The 19,750-nt window shown below is 40.2% G+C and overlaps 2 protein-coding genes across 3 annotated transcripts; one reads left to right on the forward strand and one right to left on the reverse strand.

Annotated features, from left to right (window-relative positions):
* Window positions 1–44: 44 nt before the first annotated feature.
* Trp1 (translocation protein 1) lies at window positions 45–5,042 on the forward strand. 2 transcript variants are annotated; one of them, XM_002057712.4, is made up of 4 exons: window positions 45–197; window positions 1,794–2,630; window positions 2,691–3,040; window positions 4,200–5,042. In XM_002057712.4, the coding sequence occupies exons 1-4, from the start codon at window positions 162–164 to the stop codon at window positions 4,291–4,293; spliced, it is 1,317 nt and encodes a 438-aa protein (XP_002057748.1). In that variant the 5' UTR covers window positions 45–161; the 3' UTR covers window positions 4,294–5,042. The 2 variants fall into 2 exon arrangements, with proteins under 2 accessions (XP_002057748.1, XP_015025187.1); XM_015169701.3 differs by lacking the exon at window positions 45–197 and adding an exon at window positions 1,240–1,435.
* LOC26531804 (uncharacterized) lies at window positions 4,979–8,703 on the reverse strand. The gene is made up of 2 exons (XM_015169924.3): window positions 5,205–8,703; window positions 4,979–5,150 (listed from the first exon to the last, which is right to left on the reverse strand). The coding sequence occupies exon 1, from the start codon at window positions 8,589–8,591 to the stop codon at window positions 5,475–5,477; it is 3,117 nt and encodes a 1,038-aa protein (XP_015025410.2). The 5' UTR covers window positions 8,592–8,703; the 3' UTR covers window positions 4,979–5,150; window positions 5,205–5,474.
* Between the last annotated feature and the right edge of the window lie 11,047 nt (window positions 8,704–19,750).

The following is a 19,750-nucleotide window of genomic DNA, read 5'->3' on the forward strand; positions in this document are numbered from 1 at the left end:
GTATTTTTATTGGTATTATTTGGTGTATTTCATATTTACTTCATACAATTTCATTCTTCCTCTTGCAGTTCGCTAGTTCGTTGTGCGTGTGTGGCAGAAACATTAAAATACTTGGAATCAATTAATAGAAAACCTTCCGATTACATAGTGCTCAACCAAAAATGTCGGAAAAGAAAAGAGCACGCCGCCGTAAAGATGTAAGTGTGGGCAACCCAAATATCCAGCGTCTGTCGCAAAAAAAAATTTACGTCGTGCGCGATGAGTGTGTGTATATGTGTGCGTGTGTATGTGCTACAGTCCAATTGGCATGCTCATTGTGTTTGTTTTCATTTTGATGCGTATCATAGACTTAAAAATCTGCCGAGTCGTCAACAATATAACACTTATATGAATGCGAATGTATATATAAATATAAATAATGTCGAATCTGTTTGAAAGGGGAGGGGGGGACTCTGAAACGTAATTGCCATGCGGCCGGGCTGTATTTGCGTGTTTTGATGTTTCATGTATACCTACATATGTGTGTGTGGGCGGTCTGAACTGTGTGTGCCCCCTGCTTGCACCCGGCTATTATTAACTTGTAAGTGCTGTGTATACCACAGTCGCTTTAGAAAGTGCACTCTTTCGTCTTTTATGTCCAGACAATTTTCAATTTAAACAGCTTTATTTGTTCATCAGGCGTCTAACCCCCACCACCAGCCCAATTGTCATAGTTCGCATAATCAAACAGCTGTGAGGAATTGTAATATTGGGACAGGTCTGGCAACGCTGACACACTGAAAAGCTTGCGTTGTAAACCATCGTTGTGAGCGGGTATAAAGTACGAATGTATTGGTGATCGGCAGTAACTTTGTTGATGATTTAGCGCTCTCCCAGTGGCTGGTGTTATGTGTGTAAAGCATTGGAGAAGCTAGGTCTCTCTGTTGTAAGCGATGCTCTTACGGTTTGGCTGACTCTCGCTCTCGCTCTCGCTCTCTCTCTCTCTCTCTCTTGCCCGTTCTCAGGTGCACCCACTTATCAGCGGTTTAGTTATAAATTCTGTTGTGCCTGTTTTTGTACTTGCTGCTGTTGTTGTTTTTGGGGAAAGTTTCTACAACAGTATAAACCAATACATTTACATAAATATATGTATTCATGGTTGCATATGTATTGTTGTATGTACTGATCGAGAGCCGTTTGTGGGGTATCAGCACTCGTTTGACCAGCCAGCTGCCTGTTTGCTGCTCAGATTTAATACTTTCTAGACTCGCTTAGCGATTGCAACACGTCACGGCTCGGAAAAAGAAATAATAAGGCCTGCTATACTGCATGTGTATATAATTTTCTTTATACACGAATTTCAAGTGCAAGATTCGCTGCAATAATGAGCGACGAGGAGCGCCTTGCCAAAGAGGGTGAGGAGGAAGAAGAACAGGAAATCTTTGACGATGGCATGGTATTATATTATTGAAAATACGTAAATACTTATGTCCATATTGTTAATGCACACATGATAATTAAATCTACAGTGTGACGAAATACGAAATTGATGGCGTGGCTTAAATGGGTTTTTTTGAAAGTGAAGTTTTACTGGTTATTTTATTTTATTTATTCCGTTTACAAACAACATTTATTTTGTGAAACATAACTTCATTGTTCAAAATTTAATTGCCCAGAAATGTTAATAATTATAGTTACAAGGCTTTAAATTTAAATGAACATTGATTTCAGAAATGATAGAAATCAATTTAAATAAAATGCTTTTTTTTCAATGTATTTGATAGAAAATAATTGAGAATTATCATTGATTCTAGGAGTACACCGAGCCGGGACAGCAGAAGATCGAGAAACCCTCAAAAGATGAAAAGAATGTCGCCAAATGGCTGAAGAAGAATGTGAAGACAAAGAAAACCAAATTTCTGAGTCACATTGTCGAGTACTTTACCTCGAGCAAAGCTATCGATGCACTAATGAAGTCCAAATTCGCAGAGGGTGATAATCCACTGTTCACAACACGCGAACAAGTCGTCGAATTTCTGGATGTTATGCTGGAGCATAAGTTTTTCCATCGTGCTAAGAAGGTGCCTGTCACGCTTGACGAGCTACGTGGCAAGTCTGATAAAAAGTCCGACTCGAGCAAAACACAGGATAAGGAAAAGGACAAAACAGAAACGACGAGTGGCGGTAAGGCCAATGTAAAGTCGTCATCGTCATCGGATAAAAAGGAGACCGACCCGGAAGCGGATGGAGATGCGGCACAAGCCGCTGCCGCCGCCGATAAGAAAGAGAAGAAGAAACGCAAAATCCGACTGGACATGCATCCGGAACAAATTTTCGTCGATGGCTCCGAGGCGTATGTGTGGATCTATGATCCAATTCCATTGCACTATTGGATCTTCGGGTTCATATTGCTGCTCGGCGCCGTTGGCATTTGCCTGTTTCCATTGTGGCCGCCACTCTTACGCAAGGGTGTTTACTATTTGTCCATTGCCGCTGCGGGTTTCCTGGTCTTCATACTGGCCCTAACTGTTGTGCGTTTGATTGTGTTCACCATTGTCTGGGCTCTGACCGGTGGCAAACTGCATTTCTGGATCTTTCCGAATTTGACCGAAGATGTTGGCTTCTTTGCCTCTTTCTGGCCACTGTATGAGGTATGTGTTTGCCTGAGTCCTGTACGAAAAACATAATATACCCTCTATCCATTTTTACAGAGCAATTATGTTACCGATGCGTCCGCATCCACATCTGCAAACAAATCCGATAAGAAATCCAAATCGAAATCAAAGAAAAAGGATAAAGACAGCGATGCGGAGGAAGATACTGCTGTTGATGCGGATGGCGATGGTGACGCTGATGCAGACGCGGACGCGGATGCGGATGCGTTACCACTGGAGCCCGAGAAAATTGAACAGATTAAAGAGCACGATGCCGACATGGAGGTGCGCAAACGTCGCAAAGTTGGTGCTGATGAGTACGAGGAGGATGACGAAGATGTGGAAGGATCGGAGACTTTACCGCCACTAAGGGATGCAGCGGCGCAAGCCAAGGATACCAAAGCTGGGTAAGCTGGCCGCTTGTTTTTACCGAACGAACCTCGTTTCTAAGGCATTTGCTCGAATTTTAACCTATGATCTATTGGCCTTGATTTTGTTTATTCGCAATTCAAGTCAAAATAACGTTAGCTGTTAATTGTGTAAATTTCTGTTCCTTAATAAATTATAAACTGTACGATTTCAATATACATTAAGTTTTATTTCTCATCATTTTAATTTGCCAATTTTGTTATTGTCGTTTGCATTTCATTTAAAAATATACATTTCTTTTGAAGCACGCCATTCATTCATAACTCATTTAAGAGGTTGTTGGTCTTTAAGCTCCTAAACAATAAAACAATATTGGTTGTCCAACCTTAGCTTAAGTATCCAGAAGCTAGTTAAGCAAGAGATTCAAATAATGGTATCAGGAAAATATTTAAAAAAAAAGTATGCTTAAAACTTATAATTGCGTAAACTTTAATTATACTTAATAAACAACGATTGGACAACGACACACAGCCGTATTCACAGCGAAAAGATTTAATTGTTTAAAATAATTTTTGATCAATTATATCAATTTTTAAAAAAGTCTTTTTCATATTCAGAATAACGAATGAAAATCTGTCATTGTAAATAGTTTTAATAATTTTCTTTAATAACATTGGAAATACATTTAAACAAAATGCAGACAAATTATTTGGCAGAAGGTAAATAGATAAAGAAATTCAATGTTTAGAAATGTCAAATTGTGTTTTGGCCAATGTGTACATTTGTATATTGAACTCATTCCCATGTAGAGCATATTGGATTTGGCTGTCACATATTTTTTGGATATCAAATCCAACCAATTCATTGTATCATATCATACCATTTGCCATTGAAACTCATTCAAGCAGCTCTATTTTCTGTTCTGATTCCTTGAGTTTGAGCTCTACGTAAAGTGTGGATTTTAAATGTCATGATTAACCCATTAACTGAGTAAGTTTTATAAGTTTTATTTATCACAAACATAAACACACAAATCCACAACACCCACACACACACACACACACACACACACAACATTTCGGCTTTGAGCTTTGTTTTAAATTCGCATTATTTTTGTGGATATTATGTGATTTATTTGACTTGCTTCTGGTTATCAGCCGCCAATATCAGTACTAACGAAGCCTCCATCTCTTTCAGCACGCCGCGCCAATCGGAATCGGACTCGGAGAGCTCAAGCAAAGATTACGAAATAATTAGTTCAAGTGAAGTGCAAAACGTTGCCAGCAACTGAGTGAAAAAAGTGAAACGAAAAACGAATTCATTGAAAATCGATGCTTACTGTATTTAAATGAACCACATCCAATTAGTAATAGAAATAGCAGCAATTAATATTGATTCCAAACAGATTGATATATCAGATCTTTCCGCGCATTAAGTCCAAAAATACAAAATTCAAATTAATTTATGTGGTAAATACGTTTTGATTTGAATTTTCAAATTGTGCCTGAATTCACAACATTTCCTACCATAGTGCATACTTAGACAGATATATATGGCCTAAGCATTTCGGTTAATGCAGCTGCAGTTGACTTTTGTTATTGCTAACAGAAAAGAAAGTTATGGCACATTGTTTTGAACAGCAATATTATTGATTTTATAGAAAAATTGCGAGCAACTCAAAGTTCTGTTATGTTTTTATTTTAAACTGAGTGCGAGCAACAATTGCAATTGATAATAATGTTTATGATGTGCATGTGTTTGAATATACAAAAATATATACAAATATACTTATACATTAATATATATACACTTAACGTATATTAAGTGTACGATCATTAACTTTAAATGTAATTAAAGCAACATAGCATTGAAATTAGTAGTGTAAACATCTAATTATTAAAATAAAACTAGGCAATTCCGATATGAGAAATCTTGAAAAAAAAAAAAAAAACAAACAAACAACAAAGATATACTCGTTTTAATTAGAAAAGAATATTTAATTATTACACAATTTTTAAAATATATTTAACTCGCTTATAACTCGTCTTTAAATTGACGCTCTATATGGTATTGATCCAAGGAATGATTCAGCAAATACCAGGCATATCGGGGAAAGAGTAAACCAAATATGACAGCTACGCCGGCTAACTAAAATAGCGAAAGCATGCTTAAGACATATTTAAATAAGCTAATCATACTCACCAAAATAAGACAGTATGCTAAACAATATATTAACCAGAAAATCACACTGGCACAGGCACTCAACAGGGCTGCTGCAGGATTGCGATAATGCACCCGGATGGGCTGTGCACCTGTTGGCAAGCACATGTTCTGGAAAATTAAGCAAACAGGCTCTTGAGTTGACAAATATATGTTATACGATATTAGTTTGGACCCTCTCCACTTATTATGCTCTTAACTATTTTGTTTCCCCAACTTGATTTCTGGCAGGAGTTAGGAGCATGTCTTTGGTTACGTCGATTTCGGCTCATTCACACTTAGCAGCTTTATGGGCTTCGTCATCATTTCGTTTATTTTCTGGTGCACCATTTCATTAACTATCCACATTTCATTATTCTTTCGTCTCTTACGATTTCTTAAAGTCTTGTTCTCCTTGGTCACACATTCTTTTAATGGCCTATTCTTAATGCTTGTATCTTCATCACTGACTTTGTAGCTCAGTTCCAGTTGCATGGCTTTGCATTTGATATGTCCCTTTCTGTGCCTGAAGGGATGAGCCGGCCATACTGGATGCAATTTGTTGTTGCCATGTACCTTGCTGTTCAGCGACGATTCATCAGTTAGCAGACACGTTTCTGAATGAGCAATAGGTGTTGGCTTTTCTTCCAAGTTTTCCTGCTTACAATTTGCATTCCCTTTGGCCAGTCGGATGGCCTGTATATCTGGAGTTCGAAACTCGTATATGCCCAAGTTAGATTCCGGCACAGTTGCCGGGCTTACAATATATTGTTGCATCTGACCAGTGTTGGATGCGCAAGTCACGTCTCTAGCGACGGCCACCATTTTGGGATTGATGATCTCGCTGCTGGCATGTCGAACTGTTGCCAAGGTCCTTATAGCATGATATATGGTTGGCTGCTTCAGCCTTTGGCTAGCCTTCAACTTGTGCAACAGTTGCTGGAGAAGATAATTTTTGACATCAGATCCAGGCTTCAGATTTGCGCTGCGTGCTGCTGGTTTTACTGATGGACTCGCAATTCCGAAACACGATTCGAAATGTGTGGAACTGTTGGTTACGGATTGGGCTGGCGTTGGACACTCTGCTGCTCCATTTGCGACATTCGCCTTAAGCTTTGAGCTATCCAACGATCTCTTCAGCTCTTCTTTATTGCTTCTACATTTCTTATTTACAAAAATGCTGGACTTCTCCAATTTTGCTTTCAGCTCAATCTGTGTGGAGCTTGTTCCCGAAGTTGTCTGACAAGGACTGGTGCTGGTTATTTTGGATTCTGTAGAGGAATGCTGCCTGCAGCAGGGCTTGCGTTGTGTATTTGCATTCGCCAGGTTCCTTTTCCTTCGATGCAGCCCACATTTCCGACAGCTCTGTTTGCTTTCTTTGATGTCCTTAGATTGTAAAGGATTTGATGGCTTTGTGGGCTTTGTGTTGGGCGCATTTATGGTTCCATAGTGCAAGCCGTGTGCTCTTTTCAGGGGTTTCAATTCCTCCTCATGACTTGAGGAAACATTTGGTTTCCCGCTGGATTGCTTTGATGTGAACAGGCCACTAATTATGGACCACATCGAAGTGCTGCCGCTGGATCTGGACTGCGAGCTGGATGGCTTTGACAACAGACGCGCCCGTCCGTTCGGGGCTACGCTGTGCCTGTTGCCATTTGAGAAAACGTTGACATACTTTTCATCACCTGCTGATTTATTTGAAGTATTTAAAGGCAATTCGATTGACATATCATTTGGTTGGTGTGATTCTGGCACGGAAGTGTCTACAATCTTGAGCTCTGCATCGTTATTCAAGATCTCTGAATGATTATCGTCGCTCTCGCCGGCATCCGTGATGTGCAAGCTTTCCATAAACTGGAGCAGACCTTTTACCGATTCCGAGTGACTATTCTCGATGTGCTCGTCCTGCTTATCAATTTGGGTGATGTGCTGCAAGGCGTCGTCTGTCAAGGGATTTGTGGGCCCGTTTTCAGTGGCTGGTTTCTGTTCCATAAGCCACAAGATCTTTTCTATGATTGAAATGGGCAGCAGCTCGGGCTCAGCCGGCTTCTCTTCAATATATGGCGGCTCCTCCCCGCCACGACTGCGCACCGACTGCTGATGCACGGGCAGTGTGGAGCTGGCGCTCTTGTGACTGCTGGTGCTCGAGCTGCTGCTGGACGCGCTGCTATCGGACAAGCCCGAATGGGCCACCGCCTTCATCATTTCGTGCAGGCGCAAGGGTGCGCCCACGCTGTAGCTATGCCGCTGGCGATCTGCAGGCGGCGCCGAGGGCACATCGAAGGGCGAAGACGAGGAGCAGTCGCTGCTTGGCTCGGACTCGAAGCTGGAGAGTCGGGTGGGCGGCAAATCTGCACGCTGCTTGATATGTAAGGCTTTGGGCTGGCGCAGCACTAGACGAGCGCTATCCACAACAAGTGCATCCTCCGAGGGTCCTTCATAGATGTCGAACGGTGAGAATTGTGTGGCCGCATTGCTGCCATTGGGCTCTTCTTTTTTGGGCGCCAAGCCGCCACCTTTAGCGCGCACCTTCTGCTTGGCCAGAATCTCGGATAGAACTTGTGATAGCGGCGGCAGCGGGCGGCTGCAATGCGAGCGCAGCGGACGTCCAAAAAGTCGGCGTCGCTTGGAGATGGCGCCGCCAGCAGAATCCGTAATGGGCTTGTCCAGCGGTATAAAGTCGCTGACAAAAAGATTGTCATAGAAGCTGGGCTGGCGCTTGCGCAGATGCAGCGGTCGATTGAATACCTCGTGCGCAAATGCGACCAGATTGGGCATATCCTCGCTGGGCTGCTCCCACAACGATTCGCTTGGCTTAGCGGCATAAGCTGGCGGCGATGGCGGCGGCGATGGTGGTGGCGGCGGTGCTGTTGGCACTGGCTCTATCTCAATCTGATTGATTGGTCCATTTGCGGCATCTTCGTCCTTGCGCTTGGACTGCAAACGCTGCGGCTTGCGATAATGCCCGAAGCGGCCCGCGTATAGCTTGTGGTTGGTGCCCTTGGATTTCGACTGCTGTGGGCCAGCCCCAACCAACGGGGGCTTTGGCTCACCGCCGCACTTCATGCAGCTGGCCTTGCGCCTGGGCTTGGGTTTTTTCGCGGTCATGGCCACCTTGACACGGACTGAGCCCTGGCGCCCCTCCTCGGAGCGTCGACGCTCCGCTAGCATTTGTTGTCGGACCGCCGCCTTTTCCTCCTCATCGCTGGACGAGCTTATGCAGGCGCGCGGGCGCCGGCGTCGTCCGCACACCTCGCACCACAGCTCCGGAGTGGGAGCAATGTGTAGAATAGAGCGCGGCAGTTTCTCGCAGAGACACCAAGTCGGCGATGTTCCGTAGCTGGCCATTTTTTTTAAATACAGCGAGTAGAGCTCGTACAAACGAAACATTAACAAGAATTCAGCTTGGAATCTAATGCGACTGTTATTTTTTTTTTTTGTGCGTTGGGGAAACTCCAGAGCTCGACTGACTATTTGCTTTATTTCGAAATACCCAACGGCCTGCTTAAAGCAGGGATCTTTCAAGAGTTGCTGTGATTTGTTTTGGAAAAAAATCAAAACATTTTCAACTAGTATGAACTAAATGATACGAATTGGGTTTAGTGTTGTAAAGTGCCACAAACAGTGATGCCCATTAAGATGCAGAACTGAGGAAGGATAACGAAATATGGAAATGGAGTCTTCCTTTTATTAATGGCATCTCTATTCTAGAATAAGTTTTTGATTTATAATAATTTATCTTTGTGGTTGGAATTGAATAACTTCAATATATTAACTCGGTAATTGTCAAAGGAATTATGAAATTCCATTTAACTTTACACAAACAGAGCGAAGAAATTTGATTTATTTAATTTATTGTAATTACTTTTAAATATTTTATGGAGACACTAACCGTTATCCAAAGGACATTTTCAGCTACACTGACAGCCATTCATCGACTGCCTGTTCCTTGGACACGCTCAAAGTACACAAATAAATTGCATGTCCCGCTAAGTGTGTTTTCATGTACTAAAAAAAACATATGTCTCATTAAAAGCGGAGCCCACACTAAACTTTTTTTTTTTCAAATTTAAATAGTGCCTCGGTGTGAGTTTATACATATTGTGTGTACAATATTTGAGGGATTTCGTTAAAATTCACAATATACATTTTAAATTCCTTAACTTCGACTTGAGCAGAAACTGTTGCAGAAGAGTTTTCCTCCCAAAGCCCCTAAATGTTTGTCGGTCTTATTTTAATTAAAATATTTGTTTGGTTTTATTGCCGTAGAATCAGGTAACAATTACGAATGTTTAGAACATTTTCATAACTTTTAATGGATGTGTTTGAATTGGGAATATTATTCAGATTAAATGGTATTTAACTATTGACGCATTTCAAAACCTTTATAATTATATGTTTTATATTTTGATTTCTGTTAGGCAATGGCAATCTGTGATTGCTATCAGCATTTCGAAGTTCAGTTTGCCTTGGGAAATTTTCTCGCGTCGAGAGTCAAAGAACGCATTAAGAGCACATTGGCCGCAGACATTGTGCGAAATGTTGTTGTGCATTTCCGGCTCATTGGATAGCAAAAGGCGTTGCATAGTTTAGGGCGCAGTGCGAGTTACAGGGCTGAATGTACCGAAATCGAGCATAACTATAAATTATAAAGCTGCTGTGCACGTTCGTGCGTCCTTTTTGAATTACAGGCCAGCTGTACGGGATTTATGCGAGCTATTGCCCATTAAAATACATGTCTATATAGTATGCTCTTATAAGTATATATGGCTCGTATTAGTTGTACATAATCTCATCACATTGGCGCCTAATTGTGCCCCGCATTCGATTGTTGTGCCACACATATACATAAAGATTCGGAGCTGGGATGGGCACGACTACAATTGCAATTGCTGCTGGTGGTTCGCCCGATAGCTACGGAAAATTATTTGGTTGGCATTTTAATGTATTTTTATTGCAATACTTTTGGCGTTTCCTTATTTTCGGCATTTTTACTTTGTCCCGGAATTTCTGTGTGTTTCTTTTGTAACTCTACCCATTGAAAAGGGGGCGTAAAAAGGTGTTACAGGCGACATCGCAAATAAGTATAAGGCTTATATATTCTTGATCGGTATTAAAAATCTGGTCAATCTAGCTATCCTTGTCTATCCCTATCCTCTCTGTGACTTCAAATTTGTTGCACACAAGAATTCCATTTTAAGAGGTTATCAGAGTTAGCGAAAACTTTGTATATGGGCAAACGTATTTTTGGACCTAATCTTAGCTTTTTATAAAGCTTTGTTATGTACACACCTTTGGATTCTTTGGCCGTGCAAATTTAAAATGGATGTAATGCATCAAGTGCGTCCTTTATTTGTTTTTGTGACGTCAAGTTGACGCTGGGTACCCTCTAGTCGAGCACTACCGAGCAGCACTTTTTATTTATTTTATTTTATTTTTTTATTTTCGCTTGAATTTTGCTTTACTTGTTGGCGTGGCTTTTAGTTGGCGTTTATTGCATTTGGCCGGCATTTTAAACGCGAATGGGTTTCCGTAATTCAATGTGTGCCAACTATTTGAAGGGGTGTGCCACACACAAAAGAGGCGTGGTCATGGTCTGGTAATGAATTTTCCATGAAATTCAAACAAAACAAAAAGAAGCCTTTAAGCGAAAAGTTTAAACAACGATTGTTCATTTGTGTGATTATTGCGGATTAAGCAGGCGTTGAATAATTGTATAGAATTCACCTTAATTGTGAGCTTAAATTATTTTATAATAATGCACGTCAACTTGGACAGCTTCGGAAGCTCACCTCGACTCGGCTTAGACTGAATTTTAATTGGACTTTTGCGCTTTCGCCTTTCAAAAAACAATTTCCGCCGTGTTCATATTATAAGTATATATAGTACAGGTATATCACATATATTTATATATATTTTAGCGAGCTCGAGGGCCTGGTCTAGCACCTTTTTCTGGTCGGCCAGCTAGCTGCAGCGCCATGAAATTTAAAAGTCAGCTCCAACTTGCTGCTGCTACGTGACTTGTGCGTGGCTTTGGTGTCTGTGTCTCAGTCTGAGCATGTGGCACATGCATCAAAAAGTATGTGTGGAACATGTGCAACGCACCAACTGTTTACTTATTCAACACAATTCGTACATTTCATAATGCTAGCTGTACAGTGGGAGGCATATGGATGTGGCAGCGCGTATTGCTGCCACGCATGCGTAGCCGTCCCGCCCGAGGGTTAGATGTAGGTGCCAGGGGGGCGTTTCTTATTTAATGGAATTTTATATGCAGCTCTGCCGTTTCGGGCGCTGCACTGTGCAGGCTTCCGTTCCGGCTGTCATCTGAAGTTTGTTGCGGTAAGTGGAAAGTGTTGTCAGGCATCTTGAAAAGGTGCAGCACTGCACAGTGCCAGCATTGACCCAAGTCTCTAAGCGATGTGACAACCTTGAAAAGCACTCAACAAATAATGCCACCGAATTTTCCGCACAAGTCTGCTAACACACACACACACACACACACACGCACACACACACGAAAACACACACTAAACTAACAAAAAATATTAACATGAGTCCCGTTCATAATTATGGAGCTGCACACTTTTATGTAAAAAGCTCACGTATTCGTCGTTCACAGTTCAAAATACTTTGTTCTATTTGGTTCTTCTAGACAAATCCATATAAATCTGTTGAGATCTCTCCGGGACTTAAGTAATAAGAAGACTATGAAGACTTTTACTTTTAACTTTACTATTCCTATTAATATTATTGTTAATATTATTATTATTATTATTTTTATTATTATTATTTTATTATTATTATTATTATTATTATTATTATTATTATTATTATTATTATTATTATTATTATTGTTATTATTATTATTATTATTATTATTATTATTATTATTATTATTATTATTATTATTATTATTATTATTATTATTATTATTTTATTTTCATAACTTTTTTATTTTTTTTATTATTTTATTTATTATTTCGCCATAGTTAAGAACTGTCACAAAAACCACAATGTTATACTGCAGCCTTATTTAATTATATTAATTGATATTTGAATTTATGTGTTTCTCTTTATCCTTAATTTGTTATTACTCTAAAACTTTACTTGCAACAACGATTGTGAAAATCAAAATACCTTTTTGTTTTATAAAACAAATAGATGTGGTGCAAAATAAAACAAAAGCACATCTCGTTTTAATTTGAAAGTGATTTAAATAAGTCAAACAATGCATTGTAGCATAGTTTAAACGGATTACAAATGAAAATTGAATACAAGAAAGACAGAAACGCCAACGGACTACACGAAATGCTAGGCTGAAAATTAAAGAATAGGCTCTCAATGTTAGTTATTATTTTTTGTTTATTTTGCGTTAAGCGAATGTTATAAAAATGGCGTTATGATTGCACACAATGTGCTTATTGGGTGCTCTTAATGCCGTTTTTGTGGAGCGCTGGTTTTCCGGCTTGCTTCTGTTCAACTGCTGAGGCTTTGCTGGTTAGCCAGAAGCTTCCGCTTTCATAAAAGCACTTCTAAAGGTAATTGTTTAAAAATATATTTCATTTTATTATGGCGCACTGCTGCATTGCTGCCTGAACCCACCCACATGCTCAGGCTTATAGATCGCCTGTCTAGTCATCTGTGTGTGTGTGTGTGTGTGAGTGTGTGTGTGTGCAATGTCCATGTAAATTTCAGCAACTCTCCCAAACTAACCAACAAAATTTGCTGCTGTTGCGGTTTATTTTGTGTTGCAAAAATATGTACGGTCCCCTTACCCCCTATCCTCGTACACACCCCGCCCACAGAGGCTCTCCACCCCTCAGCCCTCACTCCACGATTTGAATGTTCACTGGCGCATTGTTGAGCTTGACTTTTTGCTGGTCGCGTTTGGAATGCACAGTTTGTTGTGTTGTGCTGTGTGTTGTGTTGTGTGTTGGCCTGGCTTGTTATTTTAGCCAAAAGCTGTTAAATTGCACAAAACAAAACAGAACAACAGCGAAAAGTATACGTGCCGTGTGTGTGTGTGTGTGTGTGGGAGGGGCGCCCATGAAAGGTGACTGCAAATGTGCATTTAGCTTTGCCAGGCAACTGACCAAGTGCGAAAAATCCAACAGCAACTACTCCGCCAACAACCCCATCCACACTGGACTATAAATATTAGAGCGAGTGTCAAGAGAAGAATAAGTGTGTGTGTGTGTGTGTGTGTGTGTGTGCGTGTATCCAAAGATACTTTAAGAAACTTGGGCTTAAGTAAATGTCAAATTTAATGCTAAATGGGTCGCTAAACGGAGAATCTGCGAAATAATTTAATTTTGTTTAATTATATATCGTCTCCTTATATACTTCCCTCTGCTACACTTAGGTAATAAATGCACTTTCGAATAAATAAAAATATCACCTGGTGTGATTTTTAAATCGAAAACAGTTAATTTTTGATTGGCCGATGAAACTTTCCGAAAATAGTTTGGAGTAATCTTAAACTAAATCCTTACATAAATAACTCCCGATCATTCACACTTATTATTTGTTGACCTTTCTTGTTAATTAAAGTAAATTGAACAAATTGGTAAAACTAATTTTAATTGTAGCAAAAGTTGAAATTTTAACGATAATTGCACATAAGTTATATTTGAAAAATTTGTATGAATTACCTTAATCTTGACGAAAAGTTTCGAATTTTTTTACCATCTTTAGTATAGGTTCTTTGTTAGTAAGTAGTTTTTTATATATATTTTTTGTGAGCCCTCAACAGCAAACTTTTCAAGAAAATCCAGTTTTAATTTAGCCAAGAGAAATAATTAAAATATCTTTATAACTTGGACGCACCGTGTACACTCATAAAAACTATAAATAATTTAATCAAAACCCGAAAAGCGAATATAAGAGAAATACGAGTTTTTTTAATACACTTTTTTAAGTGCTTTCAGTGGCTGTGGGTCAAAGGCTTCTTTTGCTAAAGAAAATGTTCCTTATAAATGATTTTAGGTTGAGCGCTGTTTAAGATGTGTTAAGAAGTTGTGCAGCTCGTTCTGCGGCAGACTGGCATTGAACTATGCGGCGTATTCGGCGTATACGCAATGCACGATATTTTGCTTTAGAATATACAAAGTTTGCGGCGTTTGAGCTGTTTGCATTTTATCTGACTGCCTGCCTTTGAGTGAGCTTAACTTTCGGCTACTCAAAGTATCGAGCCACGCTTATTTGTTATGAAAACTTGAAGTGGACTAGCTACGCGCAGGATGTGCCAAGGACGAGAACTACTGCAACGGCTTTACGTCCATGAAAAGCTGCTCAAGTGCAGCCTTTTGACTGGAGGCAAGGCAAAAAGCCATGCGTCCCGGCCTCAACTTTACTCCTTGCCCGGCTGCACTTGATTTCCTGTGTGTGTGCGTGTGTGTGTATGTGTGCGTCGGTGTTAGTATGTGCTTACCACTACTTATGTACCAGGAAGTTGTTGGCTTCCTAAACGGATATACTGACTTCAAATAGTGTTTTTTTTTTTCCAGCTAAGCTGCATTCTTTTATGCTATTTTTGTGCCACTCGTTCTTATTGTTGTTGTTGTTGTTGTTTGCCAACAGAGCCAACGATGATTTCTTGTTACAGAAAGGGATGCACGAGGCGCACTGGGCATGTGGCAGCGCATAGAAGCACGTGCCAGAGGTGTGCATAGTGGGCCTGTTCCATCGTTTTGCATGCTCCAAAGTCAACAAACATTGAAAATGCAATAAATATGATGTTACAAGTAGGCTAAGTGAGTATAATGTAAGACCAGCTATTCACCATTAAGTTTGTTCGATCTCCTATTTAATATCCGATTATCCATAAGACAGAAGTTGTAGAATTGTTTGATTCATTTGATTCGCTTGAAGTAAGTTTCAATGGATCTTTAAGACTATTATTGCTAGCTGTTAAGAGATTATAAAATAATAACCTATTCTAAATAAATGATTTCTGTATTAAAAGTTGAGGGAAGTTTCTAATAAAGGACTATGCTCCGTCCCGGATGATAATCTCTTCTAAAAGTTATTGATGGTCGATGGACAACAAGAGTTGATATATTAATTTTATATACTTAGATTTATATTTTATTTCCGTTTCTAAATAAAGGACCAGCCTCTGTCTAAATAAACTTCGGTTTCCAAAATGTTCAAGCGGTCGTGCTTAAATTAGATTAATTTTTTTTAAGCATTATTTGGGAATATGTTAAGGCTGTGACCTGTTTAGGAAATTGATGCAATAGCTTGCAATTACCAGTTTGGAGAATAATGATGTATATCTTTATTGTACTTTTAGAATGAATTGTTGTGCAACATTTTTCGGTTAGTATGAATCCACTGTATGCAACATTTTGTTTTGCAGCACCTTCGTAACTGACACCATGGGCGACTACCTTTCAAGAGTCTCAGTTAACTTGCAGGTTCATAGATATTTACTAACAGCCACTCGAAGCTGAACTTTTACCAACATATTTTAGCTGGCATTATGGGCAGTTGGAGCAACCCAAAGGCAAAGTGCTTATCGCTTGCTGGTTTTGTGTTTTTGTGCTCTGCTCTGCCGTTAAATGTGGCCTTTGATCTGGTTATTATATATTGGAAAGTGCTCAATCTTGAGTACCATAAATCATGTCCAACAAGTTTCGCCAGCTAAAGCCGAATTTAAGAAATTCTCCAGTACTCTTAGCAGTTCAATTAAATTCAAAACTGTTTGGCGGCGCTTTAAATGGCCAAGAATAATTTATTCACACTTAAAAAAAAAAAAGCAAGCTGCACTTGTAGTAGTCAGTGCTGATTAGCTTAAATGCTTGTTCGTCTATTTAGCATAATTAAAGCTAATGTAAAATGAGAGGAAAAACACGAAAATGCGCTGGTGTAAAAAATTTGTGCAATGTAAATTAATTTCGCTTATTACGACACGCAGTCGCAACGCCAACGCCAACGCCAACGCCGACACCAAAGACAAAGCTGGACTGCGGCGGCACACCATAATCACACCCAGACCGAGACTAGCCCACCTGTCCGCGCTGACAGTTTGGTCCGTTCCAGAGCCAAATGCAACTGGCCCCATTCCCTGCGACTGTCGGGCATTTAATCTCGGCAGCATTTCCTTTGCCTGTGCCTGCGGTATGACATTTCCTACCAGTGACCAGCCCCCAGTCTCCAGTCTACGGTCGAGTGCCAACTCTTTGGCCTGCGACAGCCCTTTTGCCGTTGTCGAAAACAAAAATTAGCCGTGCAGCAAAATGGCCAAAGGAAGTGGCGAGTAACTACCTTGCTGCAGTAACCAGCTTCAACTACCACTACTTTCCAGCTCGCCATCTCGCCAACTTCCTACCTTCCGCCATCAGCGACTGCCACATGCAGTAAAAATTCGTTAATGTGCAGCTAATTAAGTTCAAAGCAGGGCTCCGGGCCCTGCCCGGTCGAGCCAGGGATCCGTCTAGGCTCCCTTGCTGGCTTGGTAGTCCTTATTCGTGCACATCCAGCGGCAGTTGTTTTTTTAAGCAACTCTCTCGCACAACCCAGCCAGCTTGGTAACAGTTCTGACCAAGTTGAGGAACCGCTTCAAAGACCCATATTGTACTCAATTAGCAGGTTAGTTGTTCCATTAACTCAAATTGTTGTGACTGTTTGAAAGGGACAGTGTAATACCAGGAATTAAAAATCAATTTGCAGTTAATTTAAGCCGTATTACTTAAAAAACTGAATAACATGTAAAATATCTGGTAATATGTCTCTGTAAAGATAAAGCTTTTAATTGTGCACTGTTAACATTAGCTCTGTTAATATACTGTTATTATTTGAACTATAAATTGTATAGCTTCTTCGCAGCTGTTTCTGTTAGGGTACATTAGAAAATAAATTAAAAAAACCAAAGTCCAGTTCCTCTTCTTACTGGGAGTAAGCTGTTGAAACAATGCAATACCATATATTATAATATATGATAATAAGGTAACAACAAATTATTCTGGCTGATTTTGTTTATGGGTAAACGCACGGTATATTCGTGCTGGGGTGTTCAGCCGGTGCTACACAACACTGCCTCGCCACGCTGGTGTTGTACAGCACTGTCTCACTTTGGGTATGACATTAAATTTATGGCTGCATAGTTTGAGGCGCCATTAAATATGCAAATATGTAAGCTACTTGCCGCGGACGATCCTGTACAGACGACTTCACTTTATCAGGCACGTTAGAAAAGTTATGCGACGATTTTTATTTGGTTGCCTTATTTATATGCAGACTGTAGTTTTTGCAAATTTAGATTTTCAAGCAAGCACAATCATACACAAATTGCCTTTGGACTGCACAGGGAGTTGATTAAATACTTTTGTCAACGATTTTTAGATGCCACTTGATGAGTTGTGTGGGCCAAAGGAATATTTGCGGATGCGGTTCGCTATCGAGGCTCAAGAACTAAGTACAAACAAACTCAGCGCTGCCTCAAACTGAAGTAAGTCAAGCTCCATTGGGCCGCTGGGCAGTCGACAACAACAATTGCCTCAACAATATGGCACTCGCATCGCTCGTGCAGCAGTTGATAAAACTCTGTTCTTAACTGCCGTCTGGTGGTGATTGCAATTGCAGTGGCTGCGTCGTCTTTGGCACTGCCGCATTGTCGTTTGTCTGATGAGTTTTTAAGTACAAACAATTACAAACGACAAATGCAACAGCAACAAGAGCAACAACTTCAAGTGTAATCCTAGAATCGTGCCACAGTCGCTTAGCTATTCACTCAACTCTGTGGCCCTTTTGCGTTGTGGTCCATCGCAGTCTGTTGGCCAGTTTAGTTGCGTAATTGAATTAAATTTCATTTTGGAATGTAAATGCCTTTGTTTTGCTTTCTCTCAGCAGCTTCAGCCGGTTCTTTAATTTAGGCTAATTCTTAATTGCCATTTGTTTGCGGCGTGTGACAAATCTGTATATTGTATTTAATGTGCTAAACGGAAACGAAGCACTTTATGAAATAGAGCATGCTTCAGAAATTACATTAATTTTTTGGAATTGGCTTAGAAGCCAATGTAGGCTTTAAGCGAACATGAATATCGTAAATGAAAACCAACACTGAAACATATTTATTTAGGCTCGTTTTCTTCGGCTTTTACTCAGCTTAATAACTAAGAATATAAATTAGATTCTTATAAAATTTAACTGTAAAAACGCGTCTAGACCTTCTAGTCGGGAGAGCTGAGAGAAAAGATAAAAGAAGCTATATCTAAATCTGATATCTGAGCGGCCCAACAACCAGATTAATCATCATCTTGTATTTCTGTCTTTCTATTAAGTAATAACTAATTTAAGTATTCAAGGTAATACCTTAATATTATAATATATGCCGTAGAAGGAAAGGAAATACAAATTATCAAATTAATTCGTGTAGTGTACTCATCTAATCGAAATCAAACAGACACAAGCAATTAAATATGCAGATACCCTGCCAGCATGCGGACTAAAGTGAAAGAGACAAAATAAAAGCTAAACATGACCGCTGAAAAGCCGCTTAGTTTCAAAATGTTCATTTACCTGCGATTTTAATGTGTGTGCACGCTTTGGGAGGGGAGTAGGGATAAATACCAGGACGAGCCCGAGGATGACGTTATGGCCGAGGTCGATGGCATGTAACAGCGATGACATGCGAACATTTGTGCCACGCAATGCCGTTGCTCATTAATTAAAAATTGGAAAACAGCAACAACAACAACAACTACAACAGCAATCCTGTGGCGGCTGCCTTGTGACAATGACACACACGTGACACATACGTGTGTGAAACGGAGCTGACACGGTGCCGAGGACTTTCAATGCCGGCTGACTGACAGCGAATGCCACAGTTGCCGCAGATGCATGGCAGATGGGTAAAACAGAGTGCCTAGCAAAAGTTTATGTATTAAATCAGCAAAGCAAATGACAGGATTATACTTATACCCTTATATAAATCATGTCCGACTCTATGGCAGGCACGAGCTGAACGCGTATGAATCAGCTCTGCAAATCGACTAACTGATATTTAACAAAAAATGCCACATTAGCTTAAACGTTTTTTTTTTTATATTTCTATTGAAACGTGCATTTCTCTAATGATAGTACAAACTTTTTTGGCAGCAACGTCAACATGGGGATTGACTTTAAAAAACGAACCCTTGCATGCAACCCCAGGCGCGCATTGTTGCCAATGTTGCATGCGCAGCACAAAAGTGGCAGATAATCGCCGGCTAATACAATGAATGACCGCCCCCGGATGCGGATCCATTCGTATTGCCATTAAATTCAATTACATGACAATAACGTGGCGCTTATGGCGCTGCGGTTCACGAAAAATTGAATATAAAAACAAAGCTGCAGCTGATAAAAACTGGCAGCCAAAGCCAAAGCCAAAACTAAAGCTGCTGCGACGCGTGCACAAGAGCGTGAGAGCGCAGCCAGGAGAAAGCGAGAGAGTGGGCAATAGAGCGCCACCCACCATCTGCGAGAAATTATGATTAGCTTTTGGTAAAGTTTTCCACCCAGTCAGCAGACACTTGAAAGCTGCCATTGCATACTTTGCGGCA

This window comes from Drosophila virilis, chromosome 4, assembly GCF_030788295.1.
Source record: "Drosophila virilis strain 15010-1051.87 chromosome 4, Dvir_AGI_RSII-ME, whole genome shotgun sequence".
Lineage (NCBI taxonomy): Eukaryota > Metazoa > Arthropoda > Insecta > Diptera > Drosophilidae > Drosophila > Drosophila virilis.